Below are 22789 nucleotides of genomic sequence, written 5' to 3'. Positions count from 1 at the left end.
TGAATGCAAAAATGCAAGAACATGCTTTCTTCCAAACCCAAACTAAACAAAGCTGCATTGTAAGAGAGAAAAGTGTTAGCTTTTGAAAGACCCAAGTGTAAATATACAGATCCTCTTGAATTGCTATTCAAGTATTAAGACTCATTTTATATCTTTTACCTAAGAATGACTATCAAGTGGATTTCTGCAGGATCATTTGCACAACTGGACATCCATTCTCATCACATGGACCTTTTGTGATTCCTGCATATGACAATTCCAGTCACTTCAGGAGATCTGAATATTTCTTCCTGAAAGAGTTGGAACATGCTTGGAGGGATCAAAAAAAAAATATTGCATGGGAGAGTGAGAGAAAGAAATGCAGGATCTGTTATAGTGAAAGATGTTTCTGAAGAACATCAAAGCCAAAAGTTTATTCTCATTCAAACTATTGGAAACATTCAGTCAAAAGGACATATGAGAAGTTATGTCCTGCATACATGCAGGAAACTGAATTCACACATGCTGTAATCCACACTGTACATTAAAAGGAGCATAAATAAATTAGCAAACTGTTTGATGACAGTGTGCACCATGGTCCAAAGGACCCTTGAAAGATCCTCCCCTCAAAGGTTTTTCCCCTTCTTTGTCTGCCGGACTATGCCTGTCCATCTCACTGTCCAGAATAGCCCTCCCTGAACTAATCTGCAATGCAAATCCATCAATAATCTATCTCTATATAATTCTATATAAATTATAATATATATCACATATCTGATATTATACTATGTATTATATAAATGTTTTCCTGGTTTCAGCTAGAATAGAGTTGATTTTTCTCATAGTAGCTGGTATGGTGCTGTGTATGGGGTTTAGGATGAGAAAGATGTAGATAACATCCTGATTTTTTACTTGTTGCCGAGTAAGCAGTGCTTACACTAATTCAAGCACTTTTCAACTTCTTTTACAGCTGAAGATTGTACATCACTTGCTTCATATATATTATTACTATTATCATTATTATTATTATTTCTCTTCCTTTTCTGTCCTATTAAACTATTTTTATTTCAACCTGCAATCTTTTCCCCATCCCACTGGGGGGGGAGGGAGAGGAGAGAGGTGGCTGGAGCAAAGGGCTGTGTGGTGCTTAGCTGCCTGCTGGGTTGAACCACCACAAGTATATAATTTTGTATATTAGAAAAGGCTGAATCCTTTCCAGGAGAGATGAGGAGGATCTATTCAAACAGTTGCAACATGTAGTTTTTCAGGAACAGCCCCTGTTCAGTTTGCATGTTTACTAAAAAGAAACAGGCTGGTACAATTATTTTATGCAGTTCACAACAGGTGAAGTGCTATCGCTTCAGCACCAGGTAATGAGAAGCCACAAGATCAAGATCAGAAACAGCACTTTTGGACACCACTTTTTTTTTTTTTTTTTTTTTTTTTTTGCTGCACCCTTCCTCTCAGGGGCTTCTTTTTCAATTAATTTCTGTGTGAATAGCAGCAGGCTGTTTACATGAGAAGTGTATCCCATGAGACTGATGAAAAGAAAATCATCACTTAATACTGATAGCTTCTACTGTAGCTGAGAAAACTATTACTATAAATTTCATAATAAAAAAAAAAATGGAGATAATGACACTCCTGCTTTTAAAATGCTTCTAGATCCACTAAAATGCTGCAGAAGTGATATTGCTAATATTATTTTACCACCTTGCCAATTGAAGGGTTGTTTTTCAGTGCAAATATGAAAGTTACAGATGGAGTGAGTAATATAAGCTTTTATTTTGTTTGCCAACACTTCCCATTATAAGACTACTTTCAATTGCTTGCAGTTTGACTTTTGTTTGGATAGTATTTTTCCAGGCCAGGTGTCTGCCTCAGGCTCACTCATTTCAGCTGGAAAGTTGCAGCTACAACTGTTTGGCCACTTCCAAGAATAAGGGAAGAGGGTGGAAAAAGAGGAATGATATTTTGATCCTACCATAAAAGCAAAAAATAAAAAAACATTATGAGAATTTGAGCAGTCCAACCTGCCCCATGGCTTTCAACCTCAGCAGGTGACAGCACTATCACAGATGTTCTTGGTGTTCCTATTAAAAGGGTGCCCAAAGTTTGTAGTCTGAGCACAAACAGTTGTGTAAATAGACAAACAAATGGCAGTTACTACATCCTCAGAAGTGATTTTCCAATAATGAACAACTAAGAGCTTCCATCATTGACTCTGAACACATCCTAGAACTACCCTCAGTGGCTAAGTTAGTTACAGCCACACACACAGGTATAGTCTGCTGAGACCTCACAAATCAAGGCAAACAGAATTCCCTCTCCAGTGCTTGTACAGCTGCCCATACCAGGCCCAGGAAGCATGGACAAGAAAGTGATCTGAATGCACAGAGAAAGGGAGGAAACCTGGGGGCCCAGACAAGTGTTGGATACCAGTCTCTGTTGCTGGGCATGCAGACAGCAGCAATGAGAGATGGAGCAGAAATTCAAAATAGTGTCCAGGACAAAAAAAAAAAAAAGGGAATTGCAAAACTGGATTTAAGAGCAGTGGGAGAAAGTCAGAAGTCAGGATCAGGCTTACAGTGGGATTGCAGGTGATGGAGGCTGGTAAAGAGTAGTTGGGATAAAAGCTGGGAATGTGAGACTGAAACAAAAAAAATAGTGGGGTGGGATACGGCACTGACAGAGGGTGAAGACCCACATGAAGGAGAGACAGATTGAAAAACTGTGGAAATGGAGAAAATGAAGACTGACAGAAAGTTTGGAGTGTAAATAGAGACTGGGAGGATGGCTGAGAATTCTGAGGGGAAGACTAGCTCTGAGTCATGAGAACAAGGCCCCAGGAAAATAAAGACAGAGATGGGAAAGACATGGAGTGTAGACAGGACTAGGACAAGAAAGAGCAGGAGAAAATGGAGGAGAACAGGTCATACTTAGGAGGAATGAACACAGAAGTCTACCTCTTCAACAAAATATTCTTCTCCTGTACCTAAGATATCATCATGTAATAGTCCTCTTCTGCCAGCAGAAGCATAAGAATCTTACAGGCAAACCACTAGAGCTGGGTGAAATAAGGACTAAGAGACTAGTGCTGCTAGGAAAAATTCTGTTCTTGACAAGGACGTGCACAGTGTCCTTAACGAGGTTAATCTTGATGATTACTTCTGAGGATGTCATAAATGCTGTTTCCATTTTGCAGGAGGGGAAGAAGAGGACACTTAGTTTACTCTACAACAAAAGCTAGAAGGAAATTGCATTTCACGCAGGCCAGAACAAAACATGTTGAAAGATTATTACAGTTGAAAATGAAAGCACTCAACAGGTATTAAATATCAGAAATTAAGTATGCAAGTATAGCCATAGCCTCCCCATTATGTACGCATTACAGCGTGGGTAGATTTCATGGCTGTTGTCAGAACTCAGAACTGGCCAATTCATTTGTCTAAATGAAAAAAAGAATTTGCCAAGATGGCTTGATTTGCAAAAAGCTCCGTTAGGACTCTGGAACAGTTCCAACAGTTCTGTGTCTGCCAAACAGAAACCTGCTTATTTTCCTGCCAGCTTATCCACTCAGCTTCCAGCAGCCAGCTTACAAGGCCGCTAACTTCCAAGATCCAGATTCTGGGGCTTAGACAATGGACAGGCAAGGGGCTGGGAGGGGTGGCATACCACATCTCTCTGGGCCAGCCATTTGGAGTCCGCAGACCACTTGGGAAAGTGGTTCTGTGGACATGGGTACCAACTCTTCCTAAAAACGTGGCAAATGATTTAATGTAGTGCCTAATTGATTCTTCTAATGAGTGACTCAAAGAAGTAGCTGGCTCGGGGCTGAATAACACATAGATGCCCAGCTCAAAGATTTTGGCTTCCTGACAGCCTCCCAGGTGCAGAGCTAGGCTCTTCCAATCCCACTCTTAGGTTCTCTGGCAGTCAGGATTTCATTCTGAAGTTAGTGCCAAAAAACTTTCTGTTCTGAGATCTTACAGTGGTTTGCAAAGAATGTCTTAAAGATTTTGCTTTCATTTAGATATTTAAAAACCTCAAAATACTGTACAGAATGGGCAGCCCTCTTGCATTTAATTACATGCTCATGCTGTTGTATATCTTTGTTTGGATGGTGCTTTTGACAAATCCTCATTCAAGACAGAATAAGGATGCCTCATGTACAGGAGAATTTGGTAAGTAGGCAGTAAATGAGGCAGAGGATTGCTGACAAGAATGGCCAGTTGTATGTGTAATAGAGATAAGTGCTACCCTGTAGAGCCAAAATCTGAATCCACCTTTGCAACAGATCTCTCAGATGGTGCTAATTAAATGACTTAAATCTATCTTTCCCATCAGGTTACCAAGCTGTATGTATAATGGAACATATTAAAGATAAAGGACTCCTATTTTGATGAAAGCAGTGCATTGAACGTATAAACTCTATATTAAACATCAGGTAAACTGGGGGGTGGGGGGGAGGAGGAAATCAAGCTGTGGGCATCTGAAATTGAATATACAAAAAAATTTGGATAGTTTTAAGTTTTGTCTATGCCTCAGCTGCCATTTGCCAAAGAGGTCCTTATCACCTTCTTTGGGGGTTTTGAAAAAAATTGTTTCTGAAACATTCTGATATCACAGAGATTATCATCTCAGAAAAATTCATGAGTAACTTGGTAATTATATCTTCAGAATGGAACATGGAGGAAACCAAATACCAAACAGCAGCCCATTAAGTATCACCTATTTTGAATAAACCCTCAGATGACTGGTTTGGGGTCACTCAGGAAGCTTGCAGCAGTAATGAGAACAACCCAAAGGACCCATGGTGTTGTGCATGGGCAATAATTCTCTTTCTGTTTCTCTCAAGAAGAAATCAGTAGAGTGATAATATGAGAAGCTGAACTAAAGATAACGATATCATATATCTTGAAAAAGTCCATGGCATGTTGAAATGCCTAAAACACCTTTTCTGTAGCCAACTTTGGCTGCCCAACTACCCAAGCTGAATGAATAGACTGATGGATTGTTCTGTCTGGCTACATTCATTCTGATCATCACTTGAAGGAATGTATCATTTAAGAAGTGGCATTCATCACCGTATTTACCCTAGTAAGCTGTCAATGCAATAGCTACACAGTTATTAATTTGGTATTCATTTCTTCAACTACTTCAATAGATCTGCAATATTATTTTGATGTCAAGGAAAGTATCACAAATGTGAAAAGAAATAGTGACATTAGTTTTTTATGACACAGGATGTGACCAGTGATCCTGTTGGTTTCAGGTACATGAGTTACCACACCTTTCACAAAAAAAATTGCTAGTGTTTTAAGGCTCATCCCCTAATCTCTTGAAATAAATAGCAATTACTTCACTCAAAACTGAAAACAAGAAAGGGCTAAATAAACCAAACAGAAAGAAAATAAAAGATAAATGTCTGTAACAAAGTCATTTTAGATATGTCCTCTATTTCTGTTCCCAAGGACTTCAAGAATAGTAAAATTATATTTCAGTTCTTCCTACAGGCTCATGTGAAGCTCACTGTTTAGTGGTCCCATTGCTCAAAACACGGATCCATGTCTTCTATGTCCTTGTGAATAGGTCTAAACATCACCAAGATCAGAATCGCCTGAACAAAATGCTAAAAAATAAAAATAAAAAATTTGCTCTTGTCTATTGCTGAAATCTTTCAGGTCCATCTGAACATCCTTGTTTGGAACTATTTGAATAGAGTTTAACCATCCTGTTAGAATTTCAAGTCACATTTGTTTATAATGTTTGTTAACTTTCTACAGCAGACAATAAAAGGCTTGCTTAATAACAGTGAAGAAAGGTGAATGCTTGTAGTTCCTGTCTCTGCTTATTAGTAGAAAGACATGCTTTAAAATTCTCATCTTATTTGTTAAAAGCTAGAAAGCCCCCAGCTAATGAAAATGTGGACTTGGCCATCCAGCAGAGAAAGAGTCACCAGTGAAATTTAGGTGACAAAACATTTGTCTACTGTAGTGAAAACTGCTTATAGAAAATGTATTTCTGTAAGGCTTCCTGTTGGAAAGCAAAGGGAATATACCCCACAGAAAGAATAAAGGAAGGTAAAAATTGAGACAGAACAAGACAGTGTCTGCTTATTATCTGTCATCATTAAAAATATAAAGAATAATTTCAGATTTTTGTTTAAGAGTTCATTATCTAACTGACAGGAGAACCGTATGTGTGCAGTTCTGTCTCTATAAACCACAAAAGCCATTAGCTCCACTGTAGTTTTCCAAGTCAATCTTACCTTTTACTGTCACGTGAACACTCTGGCTGGTGGACAGCTGGGGCTGAACAAGGACATTGCATGTGTATTCACCCTCATCTACTTCCTTCTGCACGTCTGAAAGCTTCAGTGTCCCATTATTCTCAAATGCCACTTGGCGATGGTTAAAGGGTAACAGGTTAGAGTTCTTATACCACTTAATGGAGTAATATGGGTAGCCAATTACGCGGCAGTGGATGTAGGTGTCCCGTCCTGCTATTGCTGTGATGTTTTTCATTGGTCGAATACTTGCTGGCCCTGGAATGGTAAAAAGGAACTCTTGAAAACAATTTAAATGTGCATTTGCTTGTGGAAACAGTTGTATATATTTCTGAATATACTAATGTTATTAACATTTACAGATGCAGCTTACACAACGCTTCTTAGTATTTGACAGTTTTTGCTTCTAAGAGACACAAGCAGTTTCCCTAATCTTTATATGCTCTAGTTTTAACTCACCCTGCAGCTTACATACCAATTACGTGGAGATACATATTTGCATTATCCAACACTTGTCTGATAAAATCTTCACTGCGTTACAAATTAAAAGGCAGAGGATGATTTAATTAATGTGAAATACTAACACTGATACAAAGCAAAAACCCTGTTACACATGAGAATGCTGACAAAGTTAGCATTTATTTTGACGTATATAAAGTATAATACCATGAGGATGGGTATTATGCCATGTAAAGCTGAAAATGCAAGCTAAAGTACTGTGCACATGAATAATTACAACGAATGTTGGACAAGTAAAAGAGGAAAGGAAAAGAAGAAAATCATGCACAGTAGGACTAAAGTAAAGAAACTGTGAATTAATAAAAATGGATATAGGAAAAACAGACTATAGAACACAAGTCAAAAGAGATCTTCCAACATTTAACCATATCATACACTTTCTAGGTGGGGCTAGGAAGGTGGGGTTGGAAAAAAAAAGGGGGGGGGGGGGGAGGGGGAGGAATAGGAGAGGGAAAACAGTAAGTTGGTTTTGGCATTCCAAGACTCATTTCAACACATGCAACAATCTTCTTCTCCACTACAATGAGTTATGTGTGTTTTTTTGAGGAGCTGATTTGACAAGCACCTCTTACGTTTATTCGAGCCTGGTACAAGACGACTCCAGCAGAGTTGTTGGCAATACAGCGATAAACTCCACCATCTCGGACCTGAGTGTTAGAGATATTCAGGTAACTGACCACGTTCCCTTCAGAGGTGATAATCTGGCTGATACGATGACTTCCATCCTTCACAATGGGATCTTCGTCCAGTGTCCAAGTGATGGTAGGCAGAGGGGTCCCCTTCACATTGCACATAAGAGAGACAGGCTCTCCTGGACTCACCACTTTCTCACTGAAGGCTGAAATGATTTTGGGAGTTCCATCTGCCAAAGGGAAAGAAAAGCAAGAGATGAGTACTTACATGCCGTAAATCTGTTCCCTCTATCCTGAAGCCTAATCACATAAACCAAGATCTTTTTAGAAAAGATGTAAATAATTGTATTCCAGGATGTAACTCTAATCACTGAAGGACAGAAACAAATTCTAGTAGCAGATTACTTAAGTAATACTTTTCTTACTGAAGGTGTCTTTGTCATCTTCTAAGAACACTTGTATGGACCCCACTGAAGGAAAAGCACTTGAATAGATGGACCAGGGCTCTGCACAGCTATATGAACTGCCAGGTTCTTGCAGAGAGGTGTCAGTCATAGACAATTCATCACTAACAACAAGCAGCAAAGCCTTAACACGATTGGAATTTTACCTCTTCTGGTACATTTCAGGTCCTTTAAAAATTAAGGATGAACCCTGCTGACAAGAGCCAGGCATAACTTGTATAGGCTAATTTCACACAGCTGTGTCAATTCAGTTTAGTCCTGACCCACAATACCCCATTTAGAGAAGTATTATGTTAAGCTTCTCCTGAATACAGATTGCCAGTAATAGTAGTGATGTTTTCTTTCTCTGGTCATATTGTGCTACAGATAAATATCCCTCTGTGATGAGAGCATTCAAACGTTTTCTTGTGTGGTCCATGTCACAACTCACTCAGCCTCTGCCAGGTAAATGAATAAAGAGAATGGACGGATACACAGACTTTGAGATTTGAAGTAGGAAGCAGGATTATATAATCACCTAACCAGAGAGCTTGGAGGTGTAACATTTAGGAATGCTGACACTCTGCTATTAGTTAGGAAGTTCTTTCTGAGATCATGTAATGCATGGTTGTTCTCCTTTGAAAATTATACTTTCAAAGCTGTGTCTAGAAGGGATTTCATTATAATTGGGAGCAAAAGTGCAAAAGGCCATGTATCAAGATCAGTAGGCAGAACACTGGAAACAAGCCAGTCAGAAGTTTGGACAACAATGCTGTAGGCTACTGTCTGGTTTTAAAGAACCAAGTGGCAAGTAAACTAACTTCAGTGTTCCTACAGTGTTAGCACCTGCAAGAAACAACAGGAAAAGGGTACTCATTACCTAGAGAAGGGACAAAGTCACTTGAAAACTCACCTTGTTCATGAAGCTTTTTAAACACTATTTTAGTTTCACACAGGACAAAGGATGTCAAGACAGGACTGAAGCCTCACTCTCTGTGTGATGTGCTATTTGTGCGCACTGTGTGTTGTCTCCTCACATATGCTTTACTTTGCTACATGCTACCCATACATTTGGGGGGCTTGAACCATAATGATACCCCTGGAAATCGCAATTCTAATATATGAATTTCAGTGCAACATCACCCAGGAAACTGAGGGAACTGGCAAGACGTATACAAGGCCCTCCCTTCAAAACATGCTGAATCACAGTGAAATTAAAAATAGCACAGAAATATTCCTTTGCTTGCCACATAGTGAAAATCATAAAGCACAGACACTCTCAGACTGCTGAAAGAACTCAGCATGCAAAAAGGTACATTTCATTTTGTTTGATTTCATAATTTTCTCTTCTTTCCTCCTCTCCCTTTTATTTCTGTCCCATCAATTGTGTGACAAAGTTCTAATTTATTTATTTATTTTCATCTCTGACTCTCTTCCTTTCCTTTACTGTATATTAGATACTGTCATTCCTCAGAAAACAAAGCAGCAGCAATATGGGGAAAAAAAAGCTTTTTACCTTGAAAGGAAACTGACACTGGACCAATAAATCTTTGAGTGTGCACACCTCTGCGACTCCTCCCTCTCCCTCCCCCCACCCTCCACCCTTTTTTCAATTCAAGTGACAGGCTTTTTTTTTTTTTTTTTTTTTTTTTGAGATAAAAGCAGACATTATTTTCCCAGCGAGACCCAAGTGTCTTTGAAATCTTTCCTGCTGTTGCTCTCTGATAACCTGCACTCTCTCGACATCATGATAGATTATCAATATGCTCTTTAGGCTTTCTTGTCACAGGAGATGGTTGCCGAGGTAACTCAGCTCAGGCAGGTAATCTCTTCTTTTTCTATAAAGACTCTAAAAATAGTGTCCATGCCACAACTGCACTACAGCCTTATTAGCAAACTGGCTTTGTACAAATTGATTACTTTCCTCACTTGTTTATCATGTGGCATATTGTGTCAGTAACTTAATATGATCTTCAGGTCTTTAGCCAATATGTCCAACCAGAAAAGGAGATGTTCATCTCTCTCTTCATGCCTAGAAGAAGATGTTTGGAGCTGAATAGAGAACTCTTATCTCATGTCCTGCTGAAAAGGTAGTGTACAAAATAAGCACTGTCCCCCAAAGAGAAAGACGGGAAAAACTGTTTAAAAGAAGTATTTTTATCAAATTGACACTTTCTGTTAGTTTTTTTTTCAGGATGAGGAGGCACAATAAACTCTGCTGACAGCTCATAGGTAGCTTTTTCTCTTGTTTAGGGTCTCCTGTCCCTCACTTTACAATAGTGATATCAAAGACAATCATATACAATATGAAGACCAGAATCACTAAACAGGTTGCGACTCACCTTCTAGTACCACCTGAACATAATCTTGAGCAGACATCTTGTCCTTACGCACAAAGCACTGGTATGCTCCACCGTCACTCTTAGCCATGCCATCCATAATAAGGTTCTCCCGGTTGACCCCAGTGATCCGGACATTGTTACCGGGGTTGATGATTTCACCATTGCGGTACCAGGAGAGCTCTTGGTCCTCAGTTCCTGTCACACTGCAGGACAAGGACACTTGGCTACCAACACTGCTTTTTACTTTCCGTGGGCTGATTGTGGCTTTTAGTGGTTCTGAAGATTTAAATCAAAATAAGGGGAGGGAAAGAGAAATAAAGAACATTAAGTATACGTGTACACTTATGTGTGAATAACATTAACTCTCAAGTAAGAACAAAAACCACATCCATGCCTTTCTGAGAAAAACAAAACAGAACACTACAGCAACAACAAAAAACAACAGATTATCATTTTTGCTTGAAAAAAAAAAGCATTTTCATCCATGACACAAAACTTAAGTGAAAACCTACTTAACATATGATAGAATTCCCTAGACTATGACTAAATGAATGAAAGGAACAAATCTACTAGTAATACCATTTTTACTGGGGGCTTATCAATAGCCCTACACATGTTTTTGGAGAGTAGGACACTATTTCAGATTAGTTCAGTGTGGACTTTCAAATTGGTGCAATAGGTGTAATCCTGAAGCTTATCTTCCATTTTCATTTCCTCCAAAAGGCATGTAGTTCATATTATCTGATGTGAACTGAATTATAGTAAATGCCAAGGACCAGGAGAGTTGTTTGTAAGACTGGAAGATCCACAATAAAATGTTACCAGAAGTGTAACTATAAAGATCTGTGGAATCTGTCCACACCCAAGTGCTTCTTTGTGTGGGCTAACTAAATTTTCCATTTTGATGTGGGAGGAGTACAGTATTTTCAAGTGATCCTTAAGAAGCTGTAGGACATAAGTAATGCACATTTTATGTGGCAGCAAAAAAAAAGAATGAATGGTGTTGAAGAAAAATCATAAATGTAAATGCAAGGAAAACAATCTTTATCCTGCCATTAGTTACTGGCATTAATGAATGCAGATCTGATCTCATGTTTTGTATATTTAGGTTTGACTTCCTTATAAAGATGAGGGACTTGTTTGAAGTGTACATTTATAATAGATTCAGGTGTATTATATGTTCAATACTGACTTTAAAAATAAGAATGAAATTTATAACACGTTTCCTTCTTCACTTGTGGATAATCAATGCTGATATCATCTCTGATACTAAACACATACTATTTATATTATTTTTTTAGCCAGCTTACGTACATACATACACATATATATACTCACACTTATACATAAAAAATTCCTCAACTAACTCATTCACTTTGTAGAAAATTTTGTAACATGCAAGTTAGAATAAATCTTTAGTGCTTCTCCAATATGTATTGCCAAAAATTACAGGCCAATTGGGAACAGAGGCCTGGAAAGAAAACACATGTGGGTCCGTGGTCCCCATCATTCCAGATCACATACACTTATGTAACAGACTTTTCCTCCAAAATGATCCAGATCAGTAGTTAATCTATGATCACATGCATGTTACAAGTCACTGCATATCCCTATGTTTTTTAAAGAAAAGGCCACAAAGCCTTGAAACTGTCAACAATCAATTAAACAAAGTAGGTATGCTGAAAAGTACCACCAACATCTTAAAGACAAGATGAGTCAAGAAAGTGAATCATATCCTCCATTACAGAGAAGAGTAACTTTTTCCCCAACTTTTTCTTCATGTCAACACTATCCATTAGATATCTACCCATTGATAACCGCTAATGGTCTGGCTGACCATTGAGTCCATAAGTAAAATACATCACTGGGGTGTGAGGATGCATTCAGTATCACTAACAACACTGTTACATCATGTTTCTGGACATTTTGACTTTGTGTCACACATGGCAAACTGAATTTAACTAATTTTTATGCATATATGTAACAGCAAAGATCCTTTATTATAATACATAAATTACTGATCTGATTTATTTTGCCCAAATCCACTATGTGTAATTAGTGGTGAAGACATGTTAATGGCCTGAACTATTCACAAACTTCTCCCTTTTCAGTTTGCTAGTTGTGCTGTACAGGTGGAAACGTTAGTTCACAAAGCATTATTTCTATTTCAGGAAATAATTTCTTTTTAACAGTAGAAGAATAACACTTTTCCAGTGCAGTGCTTCTGAGTAATAATTATCTTTGCTAGAATTTGTGAAACATTCAGAATATTCACACATGAATACTCAACTGAGAGGAGGTATGAGTATTCAATATTACTGAACAGCATGAGTCATGGCAACAAGAGTTTGGCAGCTTTATTCATGAGAACGTTTGCAATTTCTTTTTAAGCATCCAATTGAAGCTTCTAAATTACATATCCTCTGTGTGATAAATTATATAGCTACATTATAAATTGCATCTGTTTGCACTTATGATCGCTCAATTGTCCAACTAACTCATCTCCACAGAGCCTACTTTCTGATGTTGCACAACTTTGAGAAGTTTAAGCATTGCTAAGGTAAAGTAACACAACAGAAGGTTCAGTAAGGCATAGCAACATCTTCCCACATGCAAATGCCCAAGCTGGAAGCAGTCCAAGAACTTCACTCAGGCAAGGACTTACGTTTTACATATAGTCGCCCTATCATCTCAGCAGTACCATAGTTGTTCCACACCTCGCAGACGTAGTTGCCTGAGTCTGAGGGACGCGTGTTCTCTATCAGCAGACCTGTAACTGTCTGCCGAAACCTGCTGTCAGGCTCCCAGGGAACGTTGTCCTTCAGCCAACGATACTTTGGTGCGGGGTGCCCTGATGCTTTGCAAGGCAGCTCCACTCGCTGTCCTGCCATGGCTTTACGGTGGTCAAACCCATCTAGAATAGATGGAGCTGAATTCGCTGGATCTGAAAGAATAAATAGTGGTTTTCAATGGGAGTATTACAATTATTACATTCACTAAGCAATATATCAATATTAATTCTCCTGCCTCTCTGACTCACTAGCCCAGTGTTTTACGTACTTCAGTTAGCTACGGTGCCCCAGCCATCAGCCTGGAATATCTCAGTGGTGGTGGCTGAGTTCCAACAGCATGTGCTACTGAAACATCTCATGTCTACTTGGAAACTCTCCCATTGGACTTTTTCCAGATGGCAGCCACTTCCCTGGTCATCGTTCATGTCCCCTTTCAGAGGAATAGAGAGCCAAAAATATGTTGCCTGACCAATTATGACAGTTATCCCTCCACTACTCTATTAGAGCAAAGCCAAAACACTCTCCATGCTTCTCAGTGGTCCAAAGGCTTTGAACTAAAGGAGCAATATATTCCTTTGTCAGGAAAGAAATGGGCAAAGACATGGGAAATTCTATCTATAGCCTAACTGACAGACCAGCCCCTTTTTTTCTCTGTAAAAAGAACTTAAGGTGACAAGAACAATTTACAACTTAATACTCCAACTTTCTGTGCACAGCTTACTGAGAAAAGCAGCTCTCATATAAACATGCTTATTTAACACTGGTAGTATTTATGCATCTCACAGAAGTCTGGTAGAGTACTTTCACAAGATGTGTATGTCCGCCATCAAAAATAGTACCCTATTTGTGACGCCAGCTCTTTTAATTTGAAAACTCTTGGAGAAAGAGGCTGACATGGTTTACAGCTCTGAGCAGCATGATGGAAGCTTGTCCTGGATCTAGTGTGATAGAAATACCAAACAATACATCAACAATTATTCATTTAACAATTTGCTTATTGCATGAATATATTTTGCTAGGATTTTCCTCTCACAGAGAAACTCCACATGCTGATCAACTCTTCTGGCTCCTGTCTGACATGTTGATCTCCTTTGGGTATATCTACATAGTAGTTCTCTAGGTGTAGATGTGATTACAACATTGGCATTTTCTAGTGGTCTTTGACTTAGCTAGTTCAGGTGCTGCTCACAGCAGCTGCAGCAGATTCCTGTCAGAAGCTGGAGAGATTAAATGAGCATTCTATGCTGAATCCAAGTTATATTGAAATCCCTACCTGAGTTAGTTAAGTTTATAAATAATTTAGCTATATTTTCATGAGCTGTAGCCACACCTGGCAAAATACATGTACTCTATTAGATATAATCACTATGCATGTTAAACTATCAGTCCAGAAACTAAAATTGTGATGGTAAACAAATGGGCTAATTAAATTTTGTATGAATATCTAAATGAAACTCCAAATGCCAAATTCAATTAAAGATAACCACATTTTTTCTCCTTCTCTGTGGGTACCAGCAGAAATTTGAACCACTAAAGGTAACAACGCATTCACTTTACAGCAATTTACTTGTCAGTCTCATCAGAAACAAGTCAGCCAGTAGTTAAACAGATGATTTTGCATGCATTGGTAGCCACTGGGTCCATATTTGGCATCAAGGAGTTTATTTTTAGCTTGCCATGCTGTTTATGTCTGGCTTAGTGAGGGCACACTCTGCCAGGATGTTATTGGAAATGCCAATGTCAATTTGACTAATTGATTATTCTTTTCCTTTTCTCCCCTTTGGGGTCATCAGACATCTATGTTTTCTGTGCACAGATTCCTCTGTTTAGCCTGAGGAATTAACTCCATAAAAATGTAAGCATGCGAGGGATTACAGCTCTGGCTGTTAGAAATATTACGTCCACATGAAAACAGTTTCTTCAGTTGAAAATAGCAATTAAATAATGAAAAAGTAGAAGTGACTTTTAGAATTATTGCCTGTGACATCCTACTCAAAAGCTCCCGGTAATATCGTATTGTCTCCATATGCTTTTAACTTCAAAAGGCTTTGTGGAGAATATATGTGGTCCCATTTACAATCCTTTAAGTACAAAAATACAAAGTACTATGTGGAGTTCAAACAAGACGGGGGATACCAGGGAAAGAACTAAGGTAAGGAAAAGATGTGACTTAAAAATACCATGTGTTGACAGACCCCTATTTTGCTGTAGAGAACCACACATGCTTCAATGCTAGGCTCAGGGATACTGTGAAACCACCTCAGATAACAAATTGATGGTGAAAACAAAGCAGCCATTGCCTCAGCAGAAGTCAGGGAGTGGGAAGGCAGGCAGGCTGCCCCCAGGAGGTAGGTATGATGCCCCCAGGAGGTGGCTACTGAGCCATGATGGGAAGCATGACCCCTCTCTGTAACTGCTGTTTCTCACCCTTCAAGAAAAGCCCACCTGTTTCCAGGTCATCTGTCCCAGGTCAAAGCCACTTCCCCTTTTCTCTTCTTGGACTGAACCTGAGCAGGAATAACCCTACCTGAATCCCCATCTACAGAACAGCTGAACTGAGATTTGCTTATGTACTTGAGAAACCTTGAACTGGTTCTTATAAAGGAGATATTTCAAATTTATTGTTTTCTGTTCTTATATATTGAAATGGATGGTAAAAGCATCTCTTTGGAATGTCCCTGGGCATCCTTCTAGTCTGAACATACAGTACATCTAACCAACTAAATAAAAAGAAAAAAAACACAAAAGAAATCCCAGGGTTCATATGCAATCACCTCCAATGAGGCAAACAATAAAGTAAAACACCCCAATTAGAATATGTAATATGGAGTATTTTGAGTTATTATCTTACTGTGCTTTAGCAGTCATCAGCAAATGACTTCTGGCAAGGACAACAGGGAAAAAATGAGGCAAAATACTGTTGTACATACTAAAACATTCACCTTTGGATTTTCTTGGAAGGTCAGAGCAAGAAATTCATTACGCTTTCAATATCATATGGTCTTTTTATTTATTTATTTATTTTTCTTGATGGTCAGGGGGTGAAAAGAGTTTAAGATTTTAGGAGCTGGAACTCATGGCTTGACAGAATTATTTGTTGAAATGTACACTATAATGGGCATCATAGAAATATTCTTTACCACATTATTGGTCTTGGGAATTGTTTTATTTTGAAAAGTCACATGATTTCAAAGAAATGTTTCTACTGCAAATGAAATTTAGAACTCTGCTTCAATTACAGGCATACTAATTATTCACCTTTGTATTTTCTCTCATATACACATTGCCTTCCTCACTCTTTCAAACAAACAAAAATTTAATTCTTATTTAAAAGATGACCAAGAGAACATAATCAATATCCATAACAATTTTTTTCATCTTCAATTAAGCTAAAAATATTTATGGCTGTAAAAGTCAGGCAAAAATGTAGGTCTCATGCAAGTAGACCTTTCATGACTATGTTCATGGATTCTCTGATCTCAGCTCTGGAAGGACTAACTATTTTAAAACATAGTATATTTCTCTAAAAAATAATGAAAGAAGAAAGGTAGCTAGAGAAGTATTAAGAGACAAACTGCACATAATTGCTGCACTTGTTCAGTAGATTAACAGGACTGGAAATCAGAGCCCTGTATAGATCTAAAAGAGAAAAATTAATCCCACAGAATTCAAAAAAGCCAACTATAATACACAGGTAAATTTCCTATTTTGATTTGGTCTGTGGAAGAAGAAGAGAAGAGAAGAATAGAAGTCTGGACAGGGCACATTTTTTAGAGTGCATGTTATGAAAGATGAACAAGACAGAGCTTCCAGTTTTACCCCTTTGTTCAGTGAAATAACTACAAATTTTCCTGTGGTAACCAAGATACAAGCTTGATTTTATTTATGTTACCACTGGCTCAGCCTTAGCATGATTTCATACGGAAGCAGACCATATTATGGAGCCAGATAGAAGGATAGGATCATGTCTATCCTCATAAGACCAAAGCAGATAGATTATTGTGCAGGAAAAATATTTCTTCATCTGGCTGGAAAAATCAGAGGCAGGAGTTTTACCCACAGGAGAAACGCATCAAAGGAAGAAACTCCTGGATCTGACTGGTAAGTTATTCTAACTTGAACAATGACACTATTTTTAGCATTAGCTTATTTAAGTATTGATTTGTGTGTTCAAAGGGCTTCCAAATCTTTCAGCAATTATCATATTGGAGGAGAGTAGGACAAGTACTACTAATGCAAGACCTTGTGTCCACTTCTGTCTCCTTTATTGCTCTCAAATAGAGGATAGAGAGTTGAGACTTAATCACTAGGTGCTGTGTTTGTTTGTTTGTTTTTGTTTTCCCGATAAAAAGAGCAAAACACAAGACGACAAGGTTAAAAGGAGAACGTCCACACTCTCAGATTATGAAGGTCACCATACCCTGATGGATCTGTAAGGTTATTTGGCAACTTAATAACAGTGAAAATGAAAAAGCTGTGTGGGCATTCAGTGGGATGGTGTACGTCTTCTGTAAGGCAAGGACACAGGGAGAGATAGGAGAAAGCCTATTGTCAGCTAACTATGGATTCAGGAATACAACTGTAGATTTGCACACATGCAAACATACAGTGCAGTTACAGACACCCAGCAGGGAGAGTAAGGGGAGATGGGCAATGGCTATTCTTATACAGATGTACTTGGGAGAGAGCTTCAGACACAGGCCTAGGGTTCACTCCTCCTTCTCACCTCACCTTACCCACAACTGGCATCTCTCACTGAGATAAAATGGGGGAATTGGAGCAATAACATATTGACCACCCCATGTGTTTGGTCAGGTGAGGGAACACTGGCAATCCTTCACACACACAACAATCATTAGATGATTGGCAATTTGAAGGAAAAATGACAATACCCTACCTACCTTCTAATTTTTCTACCTTCTGCACAAGATCATTTGCCCAGGATCTAAGCTTTGTTGATGGACAGCCACCTTTTAACCCCCCAGTCTACCTGCAGCACCCTTAGTGGCCTCAGCCAGATCACATACCCTTACTGGCTAGAGATCCCTTCTGGAATTAGGGGAAAACACCACTTACCCTGGGAAAGGAGCATTTGAAATGAAAGGGGAAAGTTGAAATGCACCTCAGCTGACCTGAAGCTCCTGCAGTGGAAATACCTACAGCTGAGCTAAATACCATGAGCTCCTGCTGTGATTAAAGAAAAATAGGCACCATATGGCAATTCATCCCATCCCAACAGAAGCAGCTGAAATAGGCTAGATACACTACTCTGTAAAGTGTCTATGGCTCCCCTTTGATTTCAAAGGGGAAGCTAGGGTAGATAGATACTTCCACTGTGAATGTCTACTTTCCCATCCACAGTCCTCTTACAAAGCATGCTAAACCTACTAAAAATCACTGTACTAAATGTCAATGACACGCTGTGTACCCTACTGAATCTCTGGAAATATCTACTAGTAGTAGTAAAATTAAATAACCATATAAAAAAAAAAAAAGTGGATTTTAAAGTAGGGAGCTGCAATAAGCTCACTTCTACCTTCTATTTAATAGACAACTTGGTTGTTGGTGCATATTAATACAAGATCAAGATCCTGCCATATCAGTTCAGCATACTAGAGAGAGGCACATACAGTATTTATTTCAATGCTATATATATATATATATATATATATATATATATGTAACATATATATATAAGGGAGCACCTGATACAAAAAGTCTTGCACTGTTGCTTTGTCGTGTTTCTCCAGTGTATCTGTGCCTTGTGATACATCGGTAGTTGTACAGTCCATCTTCATTCTGTACATCTAAAATATACAAGGCTCCCGTGGATGTGATGAGAAATCTAGGTCCTGAAAGACACAAGCATTTGCAGTGTTTAAAATATCTGCAGGTTGTTAGTGTGTTCTGCTTGCTCACACTGGGGAATGGAGGTTGCAGGCTGAAGGGTCCTGAAGGTTTTGTTGCCAGAGTCTAGAGGCTGCAAATTATAAGTCTACTAAGTGCTCTCTGCAAATGCATATAAAGATATTAACACATGTATTTCTTATTGAAACTGTAAGGATCTGTAAGGCAAATGTGAGGAATGAAAGAAAGAAAGGTCTATATCACAATCACAAAAAAATATCCAAGAGGTATCTGAAATAAAATATAAGGTAAAGAATTTAATCTGGTATAACTTAACATCATAGAGTGATACGGTAATTCACTAGCAGAGTTGTGCACATTAGAAGGACTTTATGAGATGACATGAAAAATTAAACCATATTAGCTGAAATGACATTTGTTGGCCAGATACACCAGAAAACTGAGGGGGGAAAAAAATAAAAAAAAGGATCAAAAAGTAAAAATAAAGGAGTCAAGGAAGACAAGAGAAACTCACAAAAGAGGAAGTCTTTACCCCAAGAATACAGGACATACATGTATTTGCTAAAGGTCAAATATTTGTCCAGCCAAAAGAACCACGTACTGCACAGCCCTGCTTCACAGCCTTCTTCAGGTGTGGTGGGAAAAGAGAACACAAGGACAGCAACACCAGCCTTGCAGATATGTCCACACTGCTTGTCCCAGTGCAGTTATACCCACATATACCCAGTTATATGTCCACACTGCTTATACCAGTGCCAGTTGCAAGCTAGGCAGCATGAGATGAGTTAATATAGTATCTGATCTGCTGCAGGCCTTTTTTTATTATTATTTTTTTATAATAGCATTGCAATCTGTGATTAGAAAACCAAAATGTAAGCAGGTACACAGATTCTGTGTCTAAAAGAAGTTTAATAAACCATAAAAGCACGGGATGTGTTATAACTCATATCTAAGTATTCAATTTTATTTATTTATTTATTTTTTAAAATCTAAACAGAAAAGTTTATTTCAGGAAGAAAAAGCCCAGCAAAGTCCCCTTAAAAAAACAACGTCTCCTTAAAACTGAACAAGACTGATATGTATAGGTTCATCATTTGTCCCAGATTTCATTCGTATTGAAAATAATTGAACAATATTAGCTGAAATGACATTTGTTGGCCAGGTACACTAGAAAACTGAGAAAAAAAAATCTGAAATTCTCTTCAAAAATATATTTATTATTATTAACTACAGAATGTGCAGAACATGTCATGGCACATATATACACTCTTGCAGTTTTGATAATTTGACAGCTGCACAGGTACGTCTGTTCTGTTAAAAATGCATGTTCTAAGGTCAAGGACACTAAAAAGCTAACACCTACACTGTACATGTTTACTCTAAGGATTTCCCCATATTGGAATAAATGGAAAGTATTGTGGTTAGAATGCATTGCACACTTAGGTCTCATAAGACTGACCACTTTTTTCTTTTAAAAAATACTGCAGTCTGAGCTATGTATGCCTTTCTAAAGATTTCACAATGGAGAAAAAGGGGGGGGGGGAAGATAGAAACATTGTCTCATTGTCTTTGCTATTTTCTGCTAGGCATTTGGAAGCTTTTAAAACATGCATACCTCTATCCATGTATTATAAAAAATGTGTCTCCCAAATTAAGGGAGAGAATACACAAAGATGAAACACATTATGATCTAATATTCAGTAATGTGCAGTAAGAAATATTTCCTTTTCTTCAGAACTCTATTTGAGCAATGACTTTTTAATAATTAAGTGTAGTCAAGGTGCTTGCTCAAAAATGAATCAGTGGGAAAGAAATCCAGCAGAGAAAAGACAGAAAGGAAATGGTATTATTACAGAGGGCAATCTCCTTTAAATCACAATCTAAAAGAAGTGAAAAAAAAAAATACAACCATGACTGACCCTTAGGACAGATAATATTGAATAACACAACCTCAGCTCACCTCTCTCATCCTTGTATGTATACTGAATTATAAATCACAGAATCACAGAATCACAGAATTTCTAGGTTGGAAGAGACCTCAAGGTCATCGAGTCCAACCTCCAACCTAACGCTAACAGCCCTCCACTAAACCATATCCCTAAGCTCTACATCTAAACGTCTTTTGAAGACTTCCAGGGATGGTGACTCCACCACTTCCCTGGGCAGCCTGTTCCAATGTCTAACAACCCTTTCAGTGAAGAAATTCTTCCTAACATCTAACCTAAAACTCCCCTGGCTCAACTTAAGCCCATTCCCCCTCGTCCTGTCACCAGGCACGTGGGAGAACAGGCCAACCCCCACCTCGCTACAGCCTCCCTTGAGGTACCTATAGAGAGCGATAAGGTCACCCCTGAGCCTCCTCTTCTCCAGGCTGAACAAGCCCAGCTCCCTCAGCCGCTCCTCGTAGGACTTGTTCTCCAGGCCCCTCACCAGCTTCGTCGCCCTTCTCTGCACCCGCTCAAGCACCTCGATGTCCTTCTTGTAGCGAGGGGCCCAAAACTGAACACAGTACTCGAGGTGCGGCCTCACCAGAGCTGAGTACAGGGGGACGATCACCTCCCTCGCCCTGCTGGTCACGCTGTTCCTGATACAAGCCAGGATGCCGTTGGCCTTCTTGGCCACCTGAGCACACTGCTGGCTCATATTCAGCCGACTATCCACCATCACTCCCAGGTCCTTCTCTGCCTGGCAGCTCTCCAACCATTCCTTAACCATTCTCCAACCATTCCATAAAATAACCATGCTACTTGTCTTGGCAGCCCTGTTCTCCTGAAAGTCAAGGCATAAAGATGGAAGCAGTCAGGTAGCACTTTCGGAAAAGCTTATGAGCCATATTGTTCATAATCTTCTAAATTACCTGCTTTATTCTAACAGTATGTGCCATTAATTAAAAATATATTAACAAAATGAATCCACAGCATGGAGACACAGAAGATGCTGGGCTACTCCCAGCTGTCAAGAGGGAGAGCTGGGCAAGGGAAGACCCAAGGGGAAGAGGAATGACTGGGAGGCAAGTGTGCTTTCCTCAGCCACGAGCTATCAGTGACACTACACAACACTATATTCCAACCTAGTAGGGGGTTCCCCCTGATACAAAGGCCATATTGATGTCATATGCCCCTGAAAACCTAAGTGCTTACATATGGAAAACTTCTGCTTTAAGTACAGTTGAGCAGAGTAGGAAGAGCACCTGAGTAGGTAATATTTCACAGTTTCACAGCCAGGTATCTGATGTATGGCATTGTAAAGGCTACATGAGAAAAGCAAAGGTATTGTGCATCTTATATTTCAATATGTTTAGTTGTAATGTTTGGATGAAACAATATACACAGTTAATAAAAATACGTTAAATTCATAAAATATGTTTTACCTAGCTTCTCAATTACTAGTTATTACAAGTTATTTATTTGCTAGTCTGCAAAATAGCTTGGCTTGAGCAAACAACCTGAGTGCATTTTCTACAAATATCTGGCAACTAACAGCTATGAGCAACCAGAAAACATTCAATCTGCAAGCATTCTGGCAACGTGCTAGTGCATCTCTTAACAATCACAGAGCTGTTCTTTACCTCCTGTCAGACATACAGGAAAAGCCACAGCTTTTTGAAAGCCACAGCTGAGAATTCTTCCTCCTTTTAGGGAGGCAGATTCATGTCAATTCACAAAGAGCTTGTACTTTCTGATGGCCAGAGGATAATTTCAATTTTTTTTGCTTGATTCTCACACTACAACTCCTAGATACAGTGTCCTGTATTTCCTCCTTTCCTCTTCACAGTCCCCAATTATGCAGATACAATCACTCAGCCCATTCCATCCTATCTCCTCATAACATAGGTGCTCAACATCTGTACCCTTAAACCAGGTTTACATTCATCCATAATTCTAGGTGAGAAAGGATGTTTAGAATTTTGGTGTGAAAACCCTGG

The 22789-nt window shown here is 38.8% G+C and overlaps 1 protein-coding gene across 1 annotated transcript in view; it reads right to left on the bottom strand.

Moving 5' to 3' along the window:
• The window catches only part of DSCAM (DS cell adhesion molecule), a gene marked incomplete at both ends in the record, with an annotated part of 475592 nt that overhangs the window by 164861 nt on the left and 287942 nt on the right, over positions 1-22789 (bottom strand). The window contains 5 exons of the mRNA XM_084306215.1: positions 6251-6526; positions 7353-7649; positions 10205-10480; positions 12870-13148; positions 18702-18848. Of these exons, the coding sequence (XP_084162341.1) occupies positions 6251-6526; positions 7353-7649; positions 10205-10480; positions 12870-13148; positions 18702-18848 (1275 nt within the window). The remainder of the gene's footprint in view (positions 1-6250; positions 6527-7352; positions 7650-10204; positions 10481-12869; positions 13149-18701; positions 18849-22789) is intronic.

This window comes from Netta rufina, assembly GCF_964035555.1.
Source record: "Netta rufina genome assembly, chromosome: 1".
NCBI classification, from domain to species: Eukaryota; Metazoa; Chordata; class Aves; order Anseriformes; family Anatidae; genus Netta; species Netta rufina.
This window is presented reverse-complemented; position numbering and strand designations above follow the sequence as displayed.